Source organism: Mastigoproctus giganteus, chromosome 5 (assembly GCF_048544385.1).
Source record: "Mastigoproctus giganteus isolate SK-2022 chromosome 5, ASM4854438v1, whole genome shotgun sequence".
NCBI lineage: Eukaryota > Metazoa > Arthropoda > Arachnida > Uropygi > Thelyphonidae > Mastigoproctus > Mastigoproctus giganteus.
In genome coordinates, this window is record NC_143579.1 from 204,799,202 (window position 1) to 204,821,676 (window position 22,475).

Consider the following 22,475-nt stretch of genomic DNA (forward strand, 5'->3'; position numbering starts at 1 on the left):
GTTGATGATATGACTACTGAAGCCCTCGTGAGTGGCACAGTTGATAGAATCACCCTCCTCCCCACACCGGGTGGAAAAGACCCGAGTTCAAATCCAGTTGATAATGGGAAAAAATTTTTATGATCTTTTTCACAATGTGGCTGAGTTAGTCAGGCAGCATGGTTTTTTCTCCTGAAAACTTGGGTTTTTCGTCCACCAAAATAGAAAATAGACCTCAGGACACACGCAATTTACAGACAATATACACAGAGTAACATGGCCTTAGTCGCCGATGCTCCTAAAAAAAAGATATGACAACTGAAGACATTCAGGAATTATTGGTAGAAAAAGAGGCCGGCGAAGAGGATTTGGTGGAAATGGCATCGGAGGTAAAACTAAATCAATTCAGAGGATGATAGCACCGATGAAAATTCAAAACTTCCAAATTTTACACTAAAAAGCATACGGGAAGGCATAAAGTTAGCCAAGCAATTAGAATCTTATTTTTTGAATGTAGATTCTTGAATGAAAGGTGCCCAAAGTTCAAAAGGGAGCTTCAAAATTGCTTAGCTCCATATGATGAAATTCAAAGATTTATCAAACAAAAGCAAACAAAACCATATTACTGATTTTTTAAAGAGAGCAGATGATACACAAAATCTAGAATGGGGTATTTTTGTTAGTTTTGTTAACATTTTATTAACGAAATGGTGTATTTTTGTTAGCTGTTGGAACATAACTCCCCTTTTTGTATTTTTTCTTAGTCCCGTATAACAGTTTCTCACAACACAACATTTTATAGGAACCTAACTACCATGTTATACGAGGGTTACCTGTATATGCTTTTCTTAGTTCTCAATAAAGGGTCTGAAAATTAATAGAAGTTAGACTGCTAGATATGACAAACAAATATTAATAAACAACTTAAATGACCAAGTAGCTATTTTTGTACTTGGTCATTCTTATATTTCCCATACAGAAGGGATGCAGGCTAGTTAAGCAGCAGAGAATATTGTTTTGCCACAAAAAAAAAAAAAAAAAAAAACTGTTCTAATCTTAACTTAATAGTGAAATATAGAAACATCTATCCTACCTTCAAGTAGCACTGGTAGGTATTGAAAATAATGGCCTTTTTTTTATTGTATTTGCGCATTAATTCCATAGTAATTCTACTAATGGCAGGTTGAAAATAAGTCTGTTCAGCATCAATCATTACTCGGACATCTTTCTCACGAGCTATCTGGATAAAAAAAAAAAAGAAGAAAAAAAGGTACAGTTGTCTTTTGTCTACCAGTGTTTCATGTTTTAAAAAATTAACAATAGAAAAGGAATATTTAATTAGTTTATTGATATACAATGATAAATGAATGCAAACAGACCCAACCAGTCCCAATAATTAAATAAAATTGGCTTTATTATTCTGCTCCACATAAGAACACTGCCTCCACCGTAAGTGTTTTTTTCTCTGATGTTGGAGGGATGCTACCACATTAGAAATCTATATTAATATCCAGGTTGTTGCTGGCCATCCTACTAAAGGGATATCTTGAAAGCTGTGGTTCTTATAATCTGCTTATATAAAGCAAGCTGGAGAGGGGAAATCAATCTTTCCCTTTCCTACTAATATTCATAGATGTGAATCAACTAGAATTCAACAAAATCCCTTCTTCTGTAGTTTAGAACTAGTGACAAGATGCTTGAATGTTATAGAATACCATGAATGGCTACATTGCTTCTAGGTGTGTTCTCCAACTAAGTCTAGCATGCTCTTTCAATCTGGATTTCAGTCATAAGTATGACTGCTCTAGGAAGACTTTATCACACTGGCAATCAATGCAATTAACTGCAACTCTGACAACTTTTTTTTGTGGGGGTGGGTAGGGAATCTCTTATCACTGCCTGATCTCTCACATTAACTGAATAAAACGCCTTGATATTTCCCTCCCAAACTCTAGGGGAGGATAACCACTCTATTGTAGAATCTGTTTTACATTTTCTACATTCAGTCAATCCAGGGTACAAATCCAGAAAGAATTGAGAGCCACCTTTTTTTTTTAGGATATTTCCTTTTATACTGCTAGAGTAGTTGGAGCTATAGTGGATCCCTTGTTTGGCATTTACTTTCTGTAATAGCTGTTACAGAAAGAGTTGGAGTTGTTGATAATCCTAAGAAGCAGAGCAAAGGAGGGTGACTGCAATTGCTTTGAGATGATATGAAATGACATTTGAGATGACTCTGATGTTAGAGGCAACTTGTCAATGCGAGTCCTAATTCCTCCCAGTTTTGACTTCAAACTGCTAAGACACTGTCAGTGTACCAAAACTATACTTCACACATGAATGGATAGTTGTGGTTGGGGCAGTGGTAGAAAAATAATCTATTCAATTACCACAATATAACTACATTCCTCTCTAGATGGTCCTGCATTACTTTAATCAGTGACTTCACTATCCTCCCTGGAACAGAAGTCAAGCTAACAGGTCTTAGGTGCTCGTGTCATCCTTTGATCTCCTTTGTGAATTGGAGATACATTTGCACATCTACAGTCCCAGGGACTTCCTCTGAATCCAAAGATGCTCCTTAATAATGGAAAAAGGCCTGCTTACCACTTTGGCTGCTTCTCTTAATATAATTGGAAAGGTACCATCAGCTCCAGATGCGTGTTTGTTTGTAGGCTTTACGGCACAAGAGTAGCAAAGGTCATAATGCGCCTACCTATGGTGATGTCAAATACATAGTTATATCTGTATAGATGTTATTCAAGTTTATACTGTGTTGTACAGTTTTATCTGTTTGAGGAAGTCAAAAATTTTGGTCACAAGCTCCAGATGCCTCGTTTACTCTTAACCTTAAGAGTTTTTCTTCCATTTTCTTCTCAGTTATTGCAAAATTGTTTAGCTGCCTGTTACAAATTTTGTACACTTTTGGCATTCCCAACTCTAAAAAATTCCTCATGTGCAATGTAGATGCAGCATATCATATATTCAGTTTATAAGCACCTTGAGTAGGATCATCAATAGTAAAACCATTTATACCTAGTGAACTTCCTCCTAGTAATTACATAAGTAAATAAGTTTTGCATTCTTTGTCAGAGACTTCTCTTAATCTGCCTTAGCAGATCTAATCCACTTAGTGACTGGACCGAAGACTAGTTTGTACTTAGTGTAGGTGTTTTCCCTCTGAAAATTTATAATCATACCATGCATTTTTCTTCTCTGTCACTCAAGAGGGCATAAATTCAAATTGAAGAAAGACAGTTGTAGAATAGATGTGTGGAAATTTGCCTTTAGCCAGCGAGTAGTTGATTGCTGGAACAAACTTTTATCTGTCATTGTGGAAGTTGATAGCCTAAATAAATTCAAGGAAGAACTGGACAAGCTTTTAGAGCGAATGGATGTGAGAAATTTTTTTTTTTTTTTTGGCTGATGCTGTATAACCTTTCTTTCTTGCATCATATACCTCTACTAATGCTAATCTCATTAGTTCATCTGACATCCATTTAGGTCAGAACCTTGAATAATATCTCTTAGTTGGTATAAAAATCTTAGTAGCTTTTATAATTACTTCCCCAAATGACCCTATTTAGAACTGACAGTTGGTAACACCATCAGTTGGTCCCTCATAGAATTTAAAAACTGAGACCACTTTGTCACATTTATGAAAGCAAAAGCTCTTTCTTTGCTGTTGGCAGTAGGTACATCTTTAAGAAAATTAGACACCACACTATGATCAGTGCCACCTAGTGGTTCTTTTATCTGTGGATTTTTAATGTCAGCTCGTGACCTTAAAAATGACATTTTAGAGAGATAAATAGTTTAGTTATACAGCGGTAATTTCAACTTCCGAGATCTTGAAACAAATTACCAAAAAATAATGTGTTATTGGGTGCACATTATGATATTTTAACGATACGATGGTGTCTCTGGAACTGATTAATATCGTAAAGCGGGGTACACTGTATTGTATAGCTACGTACATGGTTTGGAATGCAGTATTTATGAATGTTTAACATTCATTTTTGCAATTAATGATCATATTTTCAATTTTGTTGATACTTGAAGGAAAAAACTCATAAACCAAGGAACTCATAAAGTGAAAACTCGTAAAGCGAGAACTGCCTGTACTGTAATTCACATTTTGATTAAAAATTATTTCTAATTGCATGGCTTTATTCTTTTGTTTTACAGAACTAAAGATCATTGTTATGTAAGGTGAAATATATCATATTAATAATATTAATATTGCTGTGAATTAAAATAAAGATTTTAATTCAAGATAAAAGTCTTAATTGCCACCCATACTATAATTGAGGTTAATTCATTTACAGTCTTCTAACCAGTCAGAATTACTATCTGCTTTTTTTTAAAAATGTTTTTGATAGTCAACATTGGTCCATTAAATCACAAACAACACTTTTATATTCATTGAAAGTAACTTAAAAACTTATTTCATATCTTGTTTCTTTCTTTGGGACTTTTAGAAAAAGTATCTTTGAAAACAACTCAAATATATTATGTAAAATTAAAGTAGAACTGCAACAGAATACTAAAATCTGTGCCTTCAATATAAGATCTGCAACTTTCTATTGTGTTTTGGCAAGCACGGTGAAATGGGTAAATGCATCTCTAATGTCTGTGATGTGATACACTGTTATAAATATTACCAGCAAAAATGAGTGGGCATTTAATTTGACATAATAACATATGTTATATTTTATGAAGTCATATAGGTAAATAAAAAATATGTTTAGTTTGGTTGTAAATATCCATAGATGCATAAATATCTGTAAATGGTGAAATGGGTAAATCTGTGTTATCGACAAGTTGGTGTTTCTTCAAGCATCTATAATGTTTGTGACATAATACCCTATTATAAATATTACCAGTAAGTGGGTGGCATTTAATTTGACATAAGATTATGTAAGTTCTGTGAATTCAAACAGCTAAATAAAAAAACATGTTGTTTGTGTTGTAAATATCTGTAAATATGCAAGTTTACAATCTCATGGAATTTATAAAATCCAAGAGAAAGGTGACAACAATACAGAAGTCCAGAGGAGGTTTATATTAACCAAAAGTTTTTGTTTGGTATGATAGGGAAGAAATAGACCTATAAGAACTGCTTCCATCAGATCAACAGCATTTCAATATTATAACATAAAGGATAACCAGATTTCTTATCAAAACAAGTCACTCTAAAACACAAGATATATGCAATGATTACAAAAGAAAAAAAAAAATTACCATTATAAATTATACAAAAATCAGTCCAGCACCTCCATCATCACCATCAACACTATTATCATTAAACCACTTGAATGCTATAAAACGCATCACATTTTTGAAGTGAAAAGATGGAACTTTCCATTTATTTTTCTCCAACTTATTAAATTGAATGTAATTAGAACTTCCAATAATGTAAAAATAGAGTGCAGTACCATGATTGCATAGAAGCTGATAAAATCAAATGTAAGACAAACTAGCTTTAATATTAACACCCTTTAAGTATACAAAAACTCTACACTGCTAACAGGGCACAGATATAAGAGACCAATGGTTGACTACAGGGTAGATCAATAAAAAGTGAAAAAATACACATACAATATTTCAAAATAGTTTTGAAACTTCATGTATTATATCACTCCTGTCTGAGAATGAGTTAGATCAATTTTTATACACTAAGAAGCAGTAAAAAGCATCTTTCAAATATACTGGACACATCTATGATATTGCAATTTATTATATTATTAAAATTTATAATTAATTTATATGGCTGAGAAACAACAACCTGATTACAATAAACTGTGAGAAGAGTTAGAGAACTGTATAACAAAAAAATAATACAATAAGACCCCCGTATCCACGGGGGATATGTTCCAAGACCTACCATGGATATAAGCGAACACTTGCTGACTCCATATATAATGTGATTTTCTTGTACATACATATACACAGTAAGACATTACCAACTTAATATGGTAATAATAAAGTACAGCAGACTCTCAATTTACTGGGATTGGATTAACAGGGACACTTCAAGACTCCAAATTTAAAAAAAAAACCAAATCAACCAGAAGTCATAAAATTCAAGTAATAAATAGAATAGGTATAAACAGATATTTTGCAAGTTGTAAATAAGCAACAGCAACAAGAAGTGGTGTATAAGTCGTCATTGGGAGATTAGTGTACCTATTATCTTGCAACTGCCGCTGTCTTCACATCTACCACTCAAAACAAAAAAAAAAAAAAAAAAAAAGAGACCAAATGTTTAGTTTGTTTTAGTGCATCGCGTCAATTGTTGTGTTCCGTCGCACTGTAAAAGGACAAATTTTGTTTCGTTATGTCAAGGATGTCGGAATTTTTTTTTTTGTTTAGAAATCGCAAAAATGATGGGCAAACGCAAGAGTTGTGCTTTCAAATTAAACAAAAACTTGAAGTTATTCAAAAGTTTGAAAACGGTGCATCCATTAAATCTCTCATTAAATCTCCATTATAATGTTGGTGACCAAACCATACACGACAAAAGGAAAGTTATTCGATTTAAAATCAACGTCTTAAAAAATATAAAGGGAAGCATCGTATTGGACATGCAATTAACACGTTTTAAGTTTTTTTTTCCGTGGTTAACCATAGGTAACTGAATCAGTGGATACCGAATCAGGGTATATCAATTATATTTATTTAAATTTACTGTGATACCAAAAAAAAAAAAAAAGCACTTGGAGCAGCCTGCTCCAAGTGCCCATGCTAACCACGGTTCACTGGTGACAGTGCCTACAATGGGCACGCGAGCATTGAAACTGGGCATTGAGTGATTGGAAGAAGGTCATCTGGTCCGATGAATCATGTTTCCTGTTGCACCATGTAGACGGCCAGTTACATGTGCATCATTTACCTGGGGAAGTGATGGTGCCTAGATGCACTGTGGGGAAACAAACCGGTGGCGGCAGTTTCATGCTTTGGGCGATGTTCTGCTGGGATACCCTGAGTCCACTCATCCATGTGCCGGGCACTCTGATGTCTATCACCTACCTAAACATCATTGATGACCAGGTACACCCTTTCATGGCAACAGTCTTCCCCTCTTACGGTGCAGTCTTTCAGCAGGATAATGCACCATGCCACACTGCCCGGATAGTTTGAGACTGATTTGCAGAACATGAGGAAGGCTTCCAGGTATTGCACAGGCCTCCAAATTCCCAGACACCAATCCCATCAGGCATCTGTGGTTTGTGTTGGAACAACAACTCTGATCTGCGGCGTCTCACAGGAGTTAAGGATCTGCTGGTTACGTGTTGGTACCAGATACCACAAGACACGTTTAGAAATCTTGTAGCATCCATGCCTCACCAGGTAAGAGCTGCTTTGGCTGCACGTGGAGGACCAACATCATATTAGGTAGGTGGTCATAATGTTTTGGCTCATCAGTGTATAAAAATAATGTATAGTAATCAGGAACAAAATAAATACTGTGAACTGTGAAGAAAAAATGAAGGGAGAGGAATTTTATGGACTAGGGCTCCTGCAAAGCAGAGATCCCATTACTAGCCATTATGAATATATAAATCAAAAACTATAAAAGAAGGCTATATAAAAGTGGTAAGAAAGAAGAAAATTTATGGTATAAATACACACACAAATCCATACTGTAGTATAACACTGAAGTTGGGCATTATATGACAATTGTGTGAGTGTGCGTGTTAATTTGTTTCTTATCATTTTATATAGCCTTCTTTTAGGGCTTTTTGATTTATATACATATATAGTTTAAATATAAATAATAAAATTATAAAATAAATGAATACTGCCAAAGAAAATAAATAACAGAAAAACAAGCAATTAATATACAAAACATCAGTGTGGCAGCAAAGCACACCCCACTACATGTTTTGATAACATATTTTTTAAATCTAAATAAAAAAATAAAAAAGGTATGCCAGTAATAAGGCTAGTAGAGCAAAAATTATGATTGAAATGCAGTGATTCCCTGAACATTGTTGTCCTTGTGGTCCTCTGATAAGATGAGGCAAAGTCGCTAGTCTATTTTTGTTACTTTTTATTGGTTATATTTCATTTTGTTGTTCACGTGTAGTAGTTACTTTTCAACTCTGCATATGGTGATATTTCATGTCTTTCAGACTTTGGTGTTTGAGCTCAAACAGGGACCACTAAATGTGAATTTACAGCTACTCCTTGATTAACATAAGGGTTGCATTCCATAGAACACTACGCAAGTTGAATTTTATGTAAGTTGGAATTTCCCTAAATAAGCATTTACGGAAATTCCGCACTTACAACTAGGCACGCTGAATTTGATAGAAGCAAAAAAGAAATGTTCAACGAACATGCAAATAGAATTATTCAATTTTTTTATCTCATGCGCAGGAAAAATTACAGAAGTGTACAAAATTACAAAAATTTCAAAATAATAAAATTACAAAAAGGGAGAGGAACAGCCATAACATCAGCAAGTTTTACCTTTCGAGCGTTGTTGCCAGGATTAAGTCTCCAGCTGATAAGCACACCGCTGCAGAAGTTGGGGGTTGTCGAGATTTAGAAGGCTGTTTTTCAACACATCACAAAATTTCTCTGCAGCAGCAGAATCGGCACTAGCGACTTCCCCGCATACTTTAATGTTTTGGAAACCAGCGCAATGCTTAAACCTATTAAACCACCTGTTGCTTGCCACAAACTTAGCTTGGAGTTTGCCATACTTATCATTAATATCTTCATAAATACTTGTTGCTTTTGCTTGAATGGCCATTAGACTCAGGGACACTCGCTTCTGAATCTGATTTTCCATCTTCAATATAGTACCTAAATGCTGTTTTGTGATCACTGTTGGGGTGTACTGGCCCCGGTGTGAAAAGAGTTGATCCTTTAACGTGTTCTTTTATACGCACACTGTCCCTTAAAATAGAATTCACTGTTGAAGCAGCAAGACCTAATTCTGTGCAATAGATGAAATTTTCCTGTTTCGTACTTCTTAATTTATCATCTTCATTTCTAAATCAATTTTGTTTTATTTCCTAGCACTGCTAGCACTTGCACTTTCCGTTGGTCCCTTTCCCTTCACCATTGTAATAAGTAAATAGGAATGAAGAGAAGATATTGAAAATTTATTTATGTTTTTTATATGATTGAAGATTTCAGTGAAGGAGAACTCATTTCACCATTATACCCTAACATAAAGACCCACACAATTCCATTTGGCAGTATTATCGCAAATGCAATAAGATAGAGTTCACTACACATTTATAATAGATTGGCTAAAATTTATAATATAACAGACCATAAAAGTCCAATAAACCGGAAAGTGCAAATAGTTTTTATTGTTTTATGGTAGTAACCTCCAGAAATGTGTTTAAGAAAAATATCACAAAGGTCTTCACAAAACTGATTCTTATAACGGAACATATAATGAAAGTGTAGTGCCATTTCCATTAGAAAAATGCCCTTTTAGAGAGAGAGAGAGAGATAATTAGCTTAGTTATATAGTGAAAATTTCAACTTCCAAGGTCTTGGAATGAATTACCAAAAAAAAAAAAAAAAACCAATGTGGTATTTGGTTTCACATTGCATATTTTCATGATACCTCCATTTATTCCTACGGGATGCAAAATACGATTCCGTAAGTTGAGTAGTGCATAAGTCGGGGAGTTCCTGTATGGGCTTATAAATTTGTCATTTGCTATTCTTATTAATTTGCTCCTTCTAGATTATTAAGGAATTGATTCTTTCTGCCCTAAATTGACCCTTTATTTTATTTCTCCTCTCCCCATTCATCATTTTTATTGTTCTTTGTTATTGATTTAGGTTGTAATTCTCTACTAGCATACCTTTTTTTTTATTAAAAAAAAAATATATATATATATATATATATATACAAAGGCAACCCCCATATAACACGGTACTTCTACAATATGGTACTTCAACAACAAGGCTTCACTCTAACATGGTCTGAGAATTGCTGGAAATCTCACATAACATGGTATTTTTCAGCTTTTGTGCTGGGAAAGCTATTATGTTAGATGTAATTTTCAACGTTTCCATTCCTTTTGGTGAATCCTAGCTGTTGACTCGGAAGTTGCTCTTGCCTCTGTGATATTTTTCTAAAGCACATTTCTGGAGGTCACAATCATAAAACAATAAAAACAATTTGCAGTTTCCGGTTTATTGGTCTTTTTTGTTAGTGTAATCAATTATAAACGAGTAATAAACTCGATCTTCTTGCATTTGCTATAATACCAATAGCTGGAATTCTGTGGGTTTTCACGTTCACATTATTATGTTGAAATGTGTTTCCCCTTCCCTTCCCTTTCCCTTTTATATTCAATCATATAAAAAAACAAATTTTCAGAAACTCGTTACTCCGTATCATGTTTGTTGCAACTTGTGCATGCCACGTTCTTTGTTATTAATTGCTTATCATTTTTTTACTGTTTTAAATTTTGCAACCAAAAAAAAAAAAGTCAGTGAACACAAATATCTATTAGTATGTACATATTACAATACATGTTAATTAATCTATGTATGTAAGCGTAAATTTATTTTTAGTTTGCTAGCTGGAAAATATTCTTCCAATTTTCACGTATCGTTTAAAGCGGGAGTCCACTGTATAATGTTGGGAGATCCCTGGGTTAGATTCTGTGCTATTGAACTTGTGCTTGTTTGTGACCATAAAAAATAATTGTGACTTCGAAGAGTACAGTTTGCGACTTTTAAAGATAGTAAAAGGTACACAAAATCTAGATGCTGCAGAAGAGATTGTGCATAGCAGCGATGAAGAGAAAGAAAATTAAATGAATGTACATTATCTCACATATAAGTATCACAGTTTGTAAGGCAAGACATAGCAAATTTTGTTTAATAGTATTCTTTGGTAGTTTTTCTTAAATGATTTTCCTTCTATTTGTTTGTAGCATCAATGTCCATGGCTGCATTTTTGCTACACACTGTTTTGAAAGACAGGCCATGATGAGTCTTAAATTTCTGGAACCATCCATCTGGACTTTTAAATTCTGCAATATCCGTTCAACACACAAACTATTCAGCCTTAGCTTTCAAAAAGATTACCTCTACGGGAACGCATCATCATTAACGATTCCAAAAGTGCCATTTCAAGATTTGGATACTTTGCCTTTCGTGCTCGAATCCTACCTGATGCAGCAGATTTCTCTACACTTTCAACCCTTTTCTGATCTTTCAGAATAGTGAACAGAGTACTCCCAGGAATACCGAACTTTTTGGCGATGTCAGCCTTAAAATGCACACATTATCTTCAGCTTTCAAATTCTTAATTTTATCTGCAATTGGCAAAGCCATCCACTTTCTTGGAGTCATACCAATAAACATACACTAACTATGTAATGAACTTCTAGCTAATGTTTATTTCATTACTGCACTGCAAGAAAACAGTATGGGAAATCTTAACAAATGATTTGTAATGGTCAGGCTGCAATTATTTAAAATATATTTGAAGCATTCTACCATTTTTAAATGCGAATATTGCAATAAAAAAGTAAAAATTCAGATTAAGAGGTGGAAATTTATGGTCGTTATAGATCTTTTTTTTTTTTTTCAAGGTCGTTATATTGAATGTAAAATAGCATTAGGTTAATGAGCAATTGGTCGGGACAAACCACATAGGATGTTATGTGTTGGGATGTTAAAAAGAGCTTCGACTGTAGTATTTTAATATGTATATAAATATATGGTAGCTAATAATGCACCATATGGCCCTGCATCATTAGTTAACAAAAACTGGCACGAATCCTCCTGGAATGTGATGTCCTATCAGGGTTTTTTTTAAATCACATGTGCTATATCTGATGAATATGAAGCTGGACTTGAGTAACCTGTGTTCGGCAAAAAAAAAAAAAAAAAAAAAAAAATCTGTTATGAATATGATGGTGCATTATTGTGACAAGAATAACCATTTGATCTCATGCTTAGATGTACACACACACACACACACACACACACACACACACACACACACACACACACACACACACAGTAACCCCCCGCTATTTGCAGTTTCGCGCATTTGCAATCGCTGATTTAATATAAAATGAAACCTAAAAAAATGTGAAATTTAAAGCGCCGTGAATATTTCCCCCCATAAAAAAAAAACATGGGCGTCACTAAAATTATCTTTCCTGGTCAAAACAGCGCTCAGTGGGTGGGGGGAGAGGGGTGACAAAATCGCAAGCGTGGATGTTTCTCGCTAATCCTTGTTTAGTATGTGCTATGCGCTTGTTGGAAGGTTTCGTCGTTTGCTTTTAATTTATATGCTTATAAATTGAATAAATTTATCAATTTATAAATTGATATATATATGCTTTTATAAGCATAAAAAGTAAAGTGCAGCCATTATCAACCCACTGCAGGGTGGAAGCCTCCTCAACAATTCATGCTGAGGGAAATGGACCATAATCTGCCACGCTGGTCCAGTGCGGGTTGGCAGATCGACCGTATTCAGCAGTCAGGGGCTTGAACCCCGGTCTACTCAAAGAGCGTGTGCTACTGCACTCCCGCTCCTGCCCACTCGGCTACGGAGGCCGTTCAATTTATAAATTGATATGCTTACAAAAGTGATAAATCTACCGTTCTGCAGTGTAAAACAGAGTTTTTCGAGGTATTAACGGAAGAAAGTGACTTTATCATGGACAAGTTCTTTCTAACCCGTACAAAAATATGGCTACGAATAACAAGAGAAATGTGAAAAGATCAAAGAAGGTGATGACATTAGCGAATAAAATTGAGTTATTAGACAAACTTGACAAAAAGTGTCTCCTCAGTGGCAAAACATTATAAAATCAATGAGTCAGCGGTACGATCAATCAAAAATTCGGAAGAAAATCCGCCGTAGTGTCCGTGAAAACGCGCTATTTGCTTCAAAAATTTGCTCTGTAACTCGTGATGTTAAATTAGAAAAAATGGAAAAAGCTTTAAATCTGTGGATAGAAGACCGAACTCAAAATAAAATTCCGTTAAGTTCACTCATCATTCGTGAAAAAGCAAAACTCCTTTATCAACACTTTAGCGAAACTGGTGATAGCACTGGCGGGATAAGTTTTTTAGCTAGCAAAGGCGCTGGATTGAAAATTTGTTTGAAATTTCCAATAAATATTACATTTATTATTAAATTGTTTCTTATTTTCATTTCGATGCCATATGCTTGCATTTCACTATGTACTGTCATTGTACATAGTCATAATACATACATAGACAAAATTTGAGACTAGTTTTTCTTATATATTACATACTTTGGAACGGAACCCCTTTATTACTATGGGAGCAATAACTCAGTATTCGCGTTTTCGGTATTCGCGACATTTCTCAGGAACGTAACCCCCGCGAATAGCGGGGATTTACGGTATATCAAAAAAACAGTACATTACATTTGTGTATAATGGCTAATTGATTTGCAATTGCATTAATGACACATACTGCTAACTAAATTTGAAGAAAAAAAATTATAAATTCTTTGTAGGATCATCTTATTATTATTTTATATACACACACATGTATACATGCATGAGATCAATTCAAAAAGTATCTGGACTGCTATAATACAGTGATGACGAGCATACTTAATGGGTGAACAACTTATTCTCTATTTCATAGTATTCTCCAGAGGTGACACACTTAACCCAATGATTTTTACTCTTGGAAGCACTTCTGGAAAGATGATTTCAAAATTGACAAAAGCTGAGACATCCTATTACTGTATTATCAAATCATCCTTTCAGGGTTTTGTTTTTGTTTCTTAAACTGATAAAAACCCTTTCAGAAGTTTTTCAGTCTAAGGAATAAAATGTTATAGGGAGCCATATCTGATGAATGGAGGAAAAGAGCACACAGGAAAAGAGCTGAGATACCACTGCTACATTAATCATAAGGAATATTTCAATATTAAAGAAATCAGGAAGACATACCATATATAGTCATAGCGATAAATAAAAACATTTTTTTTTTTATCAAACATTACTTTAGCATTCAGGACTAATACTAACTATGGCCAGCAAAAATGATAATTCACCCTTGCAATATTGTGGAGCCTTCTCATCATGTTCTTGAACATTTCTTCTTCTTCTGAAGATAAAGCCTTTATTATAGGTTCAACTGTTCTTGTCTAATAAGAAAAAATAAAATAATTAAAATAAAATGACTGCATTTTACCAAAGCATATAAATTATTTACATTAAATTACTTTGGTTAAAATATAGAAAAACGTCAACTCTAATTTACAACAAAATGCATGTATGACTGTCAGATTTTCTCATACCCACTTGTTATTAAACAAAATGCATAGTCTTTAACAGTAAACAAACATCAAACTATGTCAATGACTGGGAGAACTGAGTAAGAAAACCACTGCAGATGCTTTGGCCAGTGTGACAAACACATGACATCCTGGAACAATGTGCTTGAATGTTACAAATGAATATTGTGAATTGTTGGAAAATGACCAATACAGAAAACAGTATGTAACCTAATGGAATGAGCTGAACATGAAGCAGATGTAGAAGGCTGTGTACTCTGACCATAGATTAAACTGCACAGAGAGTTGGAATTTTGGTTGGTAGTTGTCACACTATCCTTAGTTTGGTTTGTTTTGGGTTTACTGGTGTAACAGCAACCTAGGCTATAATGCACCAACCACAATAAATGAGTAGGCATACTAAAAGTACAGAAACAAAGGTTAAAAAATATTACAGTTATCTGGGAATATTGGTCACTATGTCAAAAAAAAGATTTGTACAAAATTATGTATAAGAGCAGTCAACAAGGTATAAATAATATATAAAATGTAATAAAAGTATATGTTAACAAAAGAGTATATGTTAAAATGATGTAAATAAGTTTATCAGTTTTAAATAGTTAAAAACAGCCGACACTGTCACTGTCAGAGTATCTGACTGAGTGTATAGGGCTCAGTTGGATGATTAAAAGCGGTAAAAGATATACGTTATTCATGTCGAAAACGTGGAAATTTTGTTAAAATGGTGTCACAGTACTAACACATAGGAGCTATCCTTAGTAAGGATTTCGGTAAGATTCTGAAGATGTACTGCTTATGGCATCAGACCAGAACTGCTGATATAGGAACAATGTGGTAACCACGAGTATCAGTAATGTGCTCATCAACACAGCAGATAACAATCTGTCTCAGAGATTGTTATCTGCTGTATTAATGAAACGTGGTATATATAGTGTATGACCTCAAAGGTAAAAGACAATCCTCCATATGGAAGTCACTATCCCTACCAAGCAGTTTAAGCAAGGCTGATTGAAAGGGAAGATTATGCTGGAGGTAATTTTTCACTGTCACAGAAAAATTACTTCCAGCATGACCAAAGAGTGCTACAGTGACACAGAGATGTTGATGAAGGTGCATTCCCTTTTCTATAGGAGGCAATTCACTTTTCACCTTTCAGCAAAAACTGTGTATCCTGCACAACAATGCCCTGACATTAGTTGCTGCTGCTGCATTTACTCTTCAAGCTACAGGTAAGTAACCTGGACAACTACTTGAGGCACTATTCTTAAAAGGAAATATCGGATCATTAAACTGTTTTGATTCCTGAATCCTCCACCAATTTTCCTTTCAATACAGGCAATTTTTTAATTTTTAAAGTAAGGCCTATATATATAATTAAACATTTAAACAGTCCCTCAAAACATAACATAAAAATATTTCTCAAAATATAACAAAATATTTTTAAGTACTAAAATTCTGGCAGTAAATTTCCTACAAATAAAATAAAAAATCAATTCCAGGGGTGCCATCCACCTTCCCTGGGATAGTGGAAACCCTATGACTGATATAGTACTACCCACTGTACCAATCTCGTGCCATGCAGTTCTCTTTTTCTAAGGACTGGCTGAAACTGTCACTTCAAGAATATAGTGGAGGTTCAAAAGGCTTCAAAGGCTGTATTGTAAGGATGTTGCCTGTAATAATTTCCAGAAATGTTTTTAAAAACTATATGAACACATTTAAGGGCTGCTTAATGTTGCCAGATTTCAGATATAGCTCCTCTCCTGAAAGTTTTTTGGAGCCATCTCATATATACACTACTCAATAATCCAATGTAAAATAATGAAGAAAATACTGAATAAAAAAAAATAATAATAAATAAATTTTTGAAAAAATAAATTCATTCTAGTTTGTTAAAATACATATCACATTTTATTGCATTTTCTATTAAGAGTACTCCTTGAAAGACAATATTAATAGGAAAAATTTACCCAGAATTTTTCTTTTACTTTTGCACTTGATAAAAAGTTCATTGACCTTGCCTACAAAAATTTCCTTTATACATATTCAAAAACATTTCCTATAAAAATATTTAAGATAAAAAAAGTACTGTGAATTTGGATGTAATATTTAAATAAGATAATATTAATTTTCTATTTTTCTCAATCAATTCATTTCACCTTACAGCATGATGGATACACAGACAAAGCTCACTGTCATATACAATTATGTTACCAAAAGTACTGGAACAGCATACTCAATAAGGGGGCATGTTATATTACATTTCACTGTTATGCACAATTTTCAAAGTAGCATCTGCTTTATAATGGTATGCAGAAAGTAAATCACAGTTGAAATAAAAATGCTGCACAAAAAACCACAAAGACCAGAGATGTCAAACTAGAAGTCAATGAAGCTCATGTGGTCTTCAAACATTATGTGGCTAAAGCAAACTTTTACAGGTTTTTAGTGTTAAACCTACATGAAAATTATAAATGGTGACACCTAAGGATATGCACTAAATTTTATAAAATTCATAAATTAAATTCATTTCTCATGCTATAAGATTCACATTTTTGCCTGGACCATGTTGCCTAAAATCTTCATTCATCTTGTGGTCCAAAGTTACACCAGACACATGTAGCGATCTATTTATCTCTAGCCATGGCTACTAGAGAAAGTTTGTTCAAAACATCCATGTTGCCTTCTTTTAGTGAGTGAGCAGTTCAGATAACATGTAACAGAGGCAACAAAATGCACAGTTATCAATTAAACACAGTGTCGGCTGTAATTTCAGGAGGTCTTGGCCAACTGAAGCCTTGGAAAACCTAATTAACAAACCCTTTAAAGATTTATGTGTGAACGAAATGGATGGAAGCATACAATTGGTCCATTCCAAATCATGATTTGATACTAAAACGAGAGAGAGAGAGAGAGAGAGAGAGAATGAAATAAACAATGTCTGTAATGGCCCTGAAGACAATACACTGAAGAAGGTGAAAGTTCAGTCCATAATATTAGAAATGGCAAATATGACAGTAGTTACAAGATTTTGCAATTGTACTATGAGTAAATATTTCATTCTATAATAAAAATTTTGTTTAGTAAGCACTTGAAGAATTTGGAAGGGCTATAGCCTCAATCTACAGGGAATTCAACTTGACGTAATGGTTAGTGCAATAGCATCATTGTTATACATAAATGAATCACCAAAATGGTGAAAATGGCATCATTTTTTTTCATAATCATATTGTGAATACCTTCACAACAAGTTGCCTGATATTGTGCTACCTCGAATAAGTAATGCTTCACCAGTGAAGAACACTATTTGTTATTTATTCTCAGTGGATACTACCACCACCACCCAGATGGCCGTTTCAAGGCTTCATCTATGGGTGGGTAGGTACCCTGGTGTAACAATGAAAATCCAGTTATGAAGTATAACTTCACAATATGAGAGACAGATGGTATATAACAGTATAGGCAACTCATTGTGAAGGTATTCACAATATGATATATGATAAAAACGATGCCATTTTCACCATTTCGGTGATTCACTTATATATAACAATGATGCTATTGCACTAACCGTTACATCAAGTAAATTCCCCGTAGGTTGAGGCTATAGCCCTTCCAAATTCTTTTAGTCTATACTGCTGTATACCATCTGGCATCTCATATTGTGAAGTTATACTTCATAACTGGGTTGTCACTACTGCAACACAAGGGTACTCTACCCCACCCACCAACGAAAGGCCAAATACCCTTGAAATGGCTGTCCAGGTGTTGGTGTCCACCGAGAATAAGTAAAAATAGTCTTCTCCACTGGTGAATGTTCGAGGTAGCACAATATCAAGCAACTTGTTGTGAAGGTATTCATAATATGAGATATGATAAAAACGATGCCATTTTCACCATTTTGGTGATTCACTTATGTATAACAATGATGTTATTGCACTAACCATTATGTCAACACACTAGTATGACCTGAACACCACTAAGAACCATTGGTGAAGCATTCTGAATTTTATAAAATTCAGAATGCTTCACCAATTTTTTGAACTTTATTCATTCCCAAGTCAACCACAGAGAATGTTCTTATGGAGTAGTGGAACTACTGGTCATGCTAACTTAGAAAATAGTAATAGTATTTGCCAAAATACAAATTATATGCTTCACTCCTCATACAGGTAACTATCCAGTCGACCTTTGAATCTATTCAAACTGTCAGCCTCAACTAACTGCAAGAGCAACTTGTTCCTGCAAATCAATGACTCACCGACTAAAAGAAAACCTCTTACAATCTAGTCAAAACTCTTTCCCTGTAATTTTGACCCCTAGTTCTGGAATTCTTTATAACAGTGAAAATTCCACCTTCATTAATTTTACTAATCTCTCTCAGAGCCTTGTACACCTCAATAGGTCACCTCTGAGGTGCCAGGTTGCCAAGCTCTGCAGCCTACATAATTGGAGTCTTTCCTCATAAGGTGTTGTCCTTTTGCCAATCTCACTATTCGAACTGCCTGTCTTTGGACATGTTCAAAAAGCTCAATGTATTTTTTTCAGATGAGGTCTCGATATTTGAACACAGTATTCCAAATGTGGCCTTACTGTTTGTTTGTTTGTTTGTTATTTGGTTTTTAGGAGCATTAGCAACAAAGGCCATATTGCTCCATGGCCTTACTAAATTGGTCTTACAATACAGTGGGATTATGTCTTCACTATCTCTACAGGATAATGTTCAATAAATCATCAATACTACACTACGGGCCTTCCTGCTGCCTGTTTCATTGTTCAGAAAACTTCATATCTGCCTATATTGACACCCAGATCCCTTTTCTCCTTCACTGTTTTTGTTTCAATCCCACCAAGTATCAAAATCAGAAACAATAATGGTACAAGAGCCGCCCCTCATGGAACCCCACTGCTGACATTACAACCCTTTACCCTCTGCCTTGCAATCACCCAGCAATTGTTGTTGTTTGTTTGTTATTTGGTTTTTAGGAGCATTAGCAACTAAAGTCATATTGCTCCGGGAATATGCGGTGGTCATTCCCTGACCTTTCCGCATCCTCCGTATTTGGTGGTGACGGGCTCGAACCCTGGCCTAATCAAGAAGCATATGTTACGCACTGCTGTTCCTTCCCAGCTGGCTACGGAGGCGTCCACCTAGCAATCTATCTTAGAATCTTACAAGTAATTCCAACCTATTCAAGCTTATACGGTAACCTCTCATGAGGGACTGAGTCAAATGCTTTGCTAAAATCCGAATAAACTATGTCAAAATTGTTTCCTACATCCAGCTCATGAGTAACTGTGTCGAAATAGCTTACTAAGTTAGTTAAACATGATATTCCTCTTCACAAAGCCAGGTTGCATGCCTTTCAGAATGCCATATTATCTAAATGTCCATGGATTGCACTCTTAATCATTGCCTCTAAGGTTTTTCCTACCACTGAAGTCAAACTAACCAGTCTGTGGTTACCAACTTCTCTTAGATCCACCTTTATGTATTTTCAATAAGTTTGCACTTTTCCAATCCAAAGATGCTCTCATAGTTAACCTCAATGGTTCAATACACTCCATGGCAGTCTCTGTCAAAACTATCAGGTATATGCCATCAACTCTGGTCTCATTTTAGGAAGGATGCAGAGTTGCTAGAACAAGTACAAAGAAGGCAACAAGATTGGTGAGGAGAAACAAAGGGGTGCTCTTACCAAGATAGGCTTGTTCTGCAAATTGCAGTGACTGGAGACTAGGCACATGCAAGGTGATCTAATTGAGGTGTATAAGGCTTTGAGTGGGTCGAGCAAGCTCAGTGCTGATGGGATTCTTCCTCTTGCTCAGATTAAGAAGCTTTCTTACATCGTATGCCTCTGCTAATGCTTACGCTAACTCCAGTAGCCTTACTTGCCTTTATGCTTAAAAGTTTTTTCTTCTGTAACTATGAAATCACTAATTTCATATGGATCAGCCTCACTCACAAAGCCTCTTCTCAACACAAAGGGTTTTTTGTCAGTAAAGACAAATGCAAATACCTACTCAATTCATTTGCAACTAGGGCAGACAAGCCAACCTTGATAACAGATCAGAAGAGAATAAACTTAACAGAGGTAGAAAGGAGCATTTGTGCTTGCATAGCAAGCACAAAATATTCACCCAGGAGTTTAATTAACATACACATAAAATCATTTATTGTTATCCACAAAAAGTATGGGAAATATTTTTCAACATATCTAAATATAAATTTCCTTAGCTTCAAAGCTTACCTGAATATTCGGTACTTTGAAGAGATCAGACATTACATAATTCATATCCACTAGCCCAGACCATGAAAACATATTCATTAAACTAAAATAAACAAGAACATTTATTCATATTAATAACAGGCAATAATAAACAAACTTGCTTTAAACATCACATATGAAATTACATGTTAACTGATTTCTTTCTCTATTGCAATGCTAAAGCTTTTACTCTCACTAAATTATTAAATGGTAACATAAATTATTACAAATACTGCCATTAAATGAACTTCTACATAGAGAAATAAAAATCTTTTTTAATCTTTATAAATATTGTCCTTTCAATTTAGTGTCATGAAAACTAGAAACAATAAGCATGTTTTATTTGTTTAACTTTAAATTTTTTGGCCCAAGAAAAACTTACTGTTTTTCCTGTCTACTCTGCCTTTTCAACTTGGGACCACACCGAAACATCCATGTTTTGTCCCTTTGATGATATTATCCAGAAAGTTTGGTTCTGCTTAAAATTTGCCCAAAAACTTGGATGCAAATCTGTTCTCCCTTCAGCCATTGAGATAGTGTCAGACTTCACAAGTCACATTTTTTTACACCATCTTTATCCATCCTCTATTGTTCTGCTATCATTCTGATAGTTATTCAATTAGCATGAGCAAGTTCCAACATTTATCAGTTTCCACTGTTATCAGATGGTCAGATTGAGAATTACACAGTTAACAGATTTATATCCTATGTAACTGAAGATAGAAAGTAAAAGCACAGAAATTTTTTTAGCCATTACTTTTCTTCTAAAATTTATCAAAAGCCTACATTTGAAATTAACAATAACCTGTACAGGACAAACTCTATGATATATTTAAATCTAAACTAACATTCATCTATTAGTACATGTACACATAATCCTCAAATTTTAAATTTTGTTATGTATGTAAGTCATACATTGTTATGTATGTAAGTAATGCATGTAATCCAGTATTAATATCTGTTATATTAATTTCAGTGGATACCTCTCTTCCCATGTGTCATTCAGGGTGGATCACTACAATGTAATTTCTCTGATGTGTAACAAATAAACAATTTTTTTTATTAAGGCTATCACATGTAAATCCCATCCCCCCACTCATGCAGGATTTAATGTAGAATTTATACTTATTTCTTTTCAGGAGTCCAAATATTACAGTGCACTGGTGTAATCTTTCTTCCACCTTGATATACACATTTGCAATTATATTTCTTGTATTGCGCACGCACATGTGCACACACACGTTATCAGTTTTTTTTACACGATAAGACATAATTTTATTAATTTTTTAATTCAGCAAATGCACTGAATTGTCTGTTCACTGAAATACTTTGCACTTCCACAGACCACTGCCAGAATGGCAGTCATCTACGGAAGCACAAAATGACTAAAAACAAGTTTAACAGTAGTAGGCCCATTTTTGGCCTTCAATAATAGAAGGGAGTCTATGCAGCAAATCATCTACCACTTTTTGGTAAGCTTCAAGGGAAACTGTCATGCCTCATGTAGAAAATCTTGTAACATAGCTTCTAAATTTGGCTTCAATTGTTTATTTTGCACATGACTGCCCAATTCATTCAACAGATACTTGAGTATCTGTTGAATAAATTAAGATTAGGTCAGTGATCTGGCCATTCCAGACTGTATTTTATATATGGCATATGACCCTTCATCATAAAATTCTATAACAATAAGTGTAGCACTGTTGAGAACAGGGGTCAGGAGATCTGCAGCTCTCATTTTGTATATCTAGTAAAATAAAAAAAAATAAAAATAATAAAAAAAGTATTTTTCTCTCAGTAATTTATATAATTAAGCACGAATAATAACAACAGATGATATGTGATACCAGTTACTTTCTGTGGTGTTATTTGTCATGTTTAATATGATGAAATTCCCAAAATTTGCTGTTTTGTTTGGGTTTTGCTGATTTGGTTCTCGG

The 22,475-nt window shown here is 34.4% G+C and overlaps 1 protein-coding gene across 1 annotated transcript in view; it reads right to left on the reverse strand.

Moving 5' to 3' along the window:
* The window catches only part of LOC150086025 (proline dehydrogenase 1, mitochondrial-like), a 116,989-nt gene that overhangs the window by 22,592 nt on the left and 71,922 nt on the right, over window positions 1-22,475 (reverse strand). The window contains exons 7-9 of the mRNA XM_090373654.1: window positions 20,518-20,599; window positions 14,027-14,119; window positions 1,073-1,219 (exon numbers count right to left, since the gene is read on the reverse strand). Of these exons, the coding sequence (XP_090229780.1) occupies window positions 1,073-1,219; window positions 14,027-14,119; window positions 20,518-20,599 (322 nt within the window). The remainder of the gene's footprint in view (window positions 1-1,072; window positions 1,220-14,026; window positions 14,120-20,517; window positions 20,600-22,475) is intronic.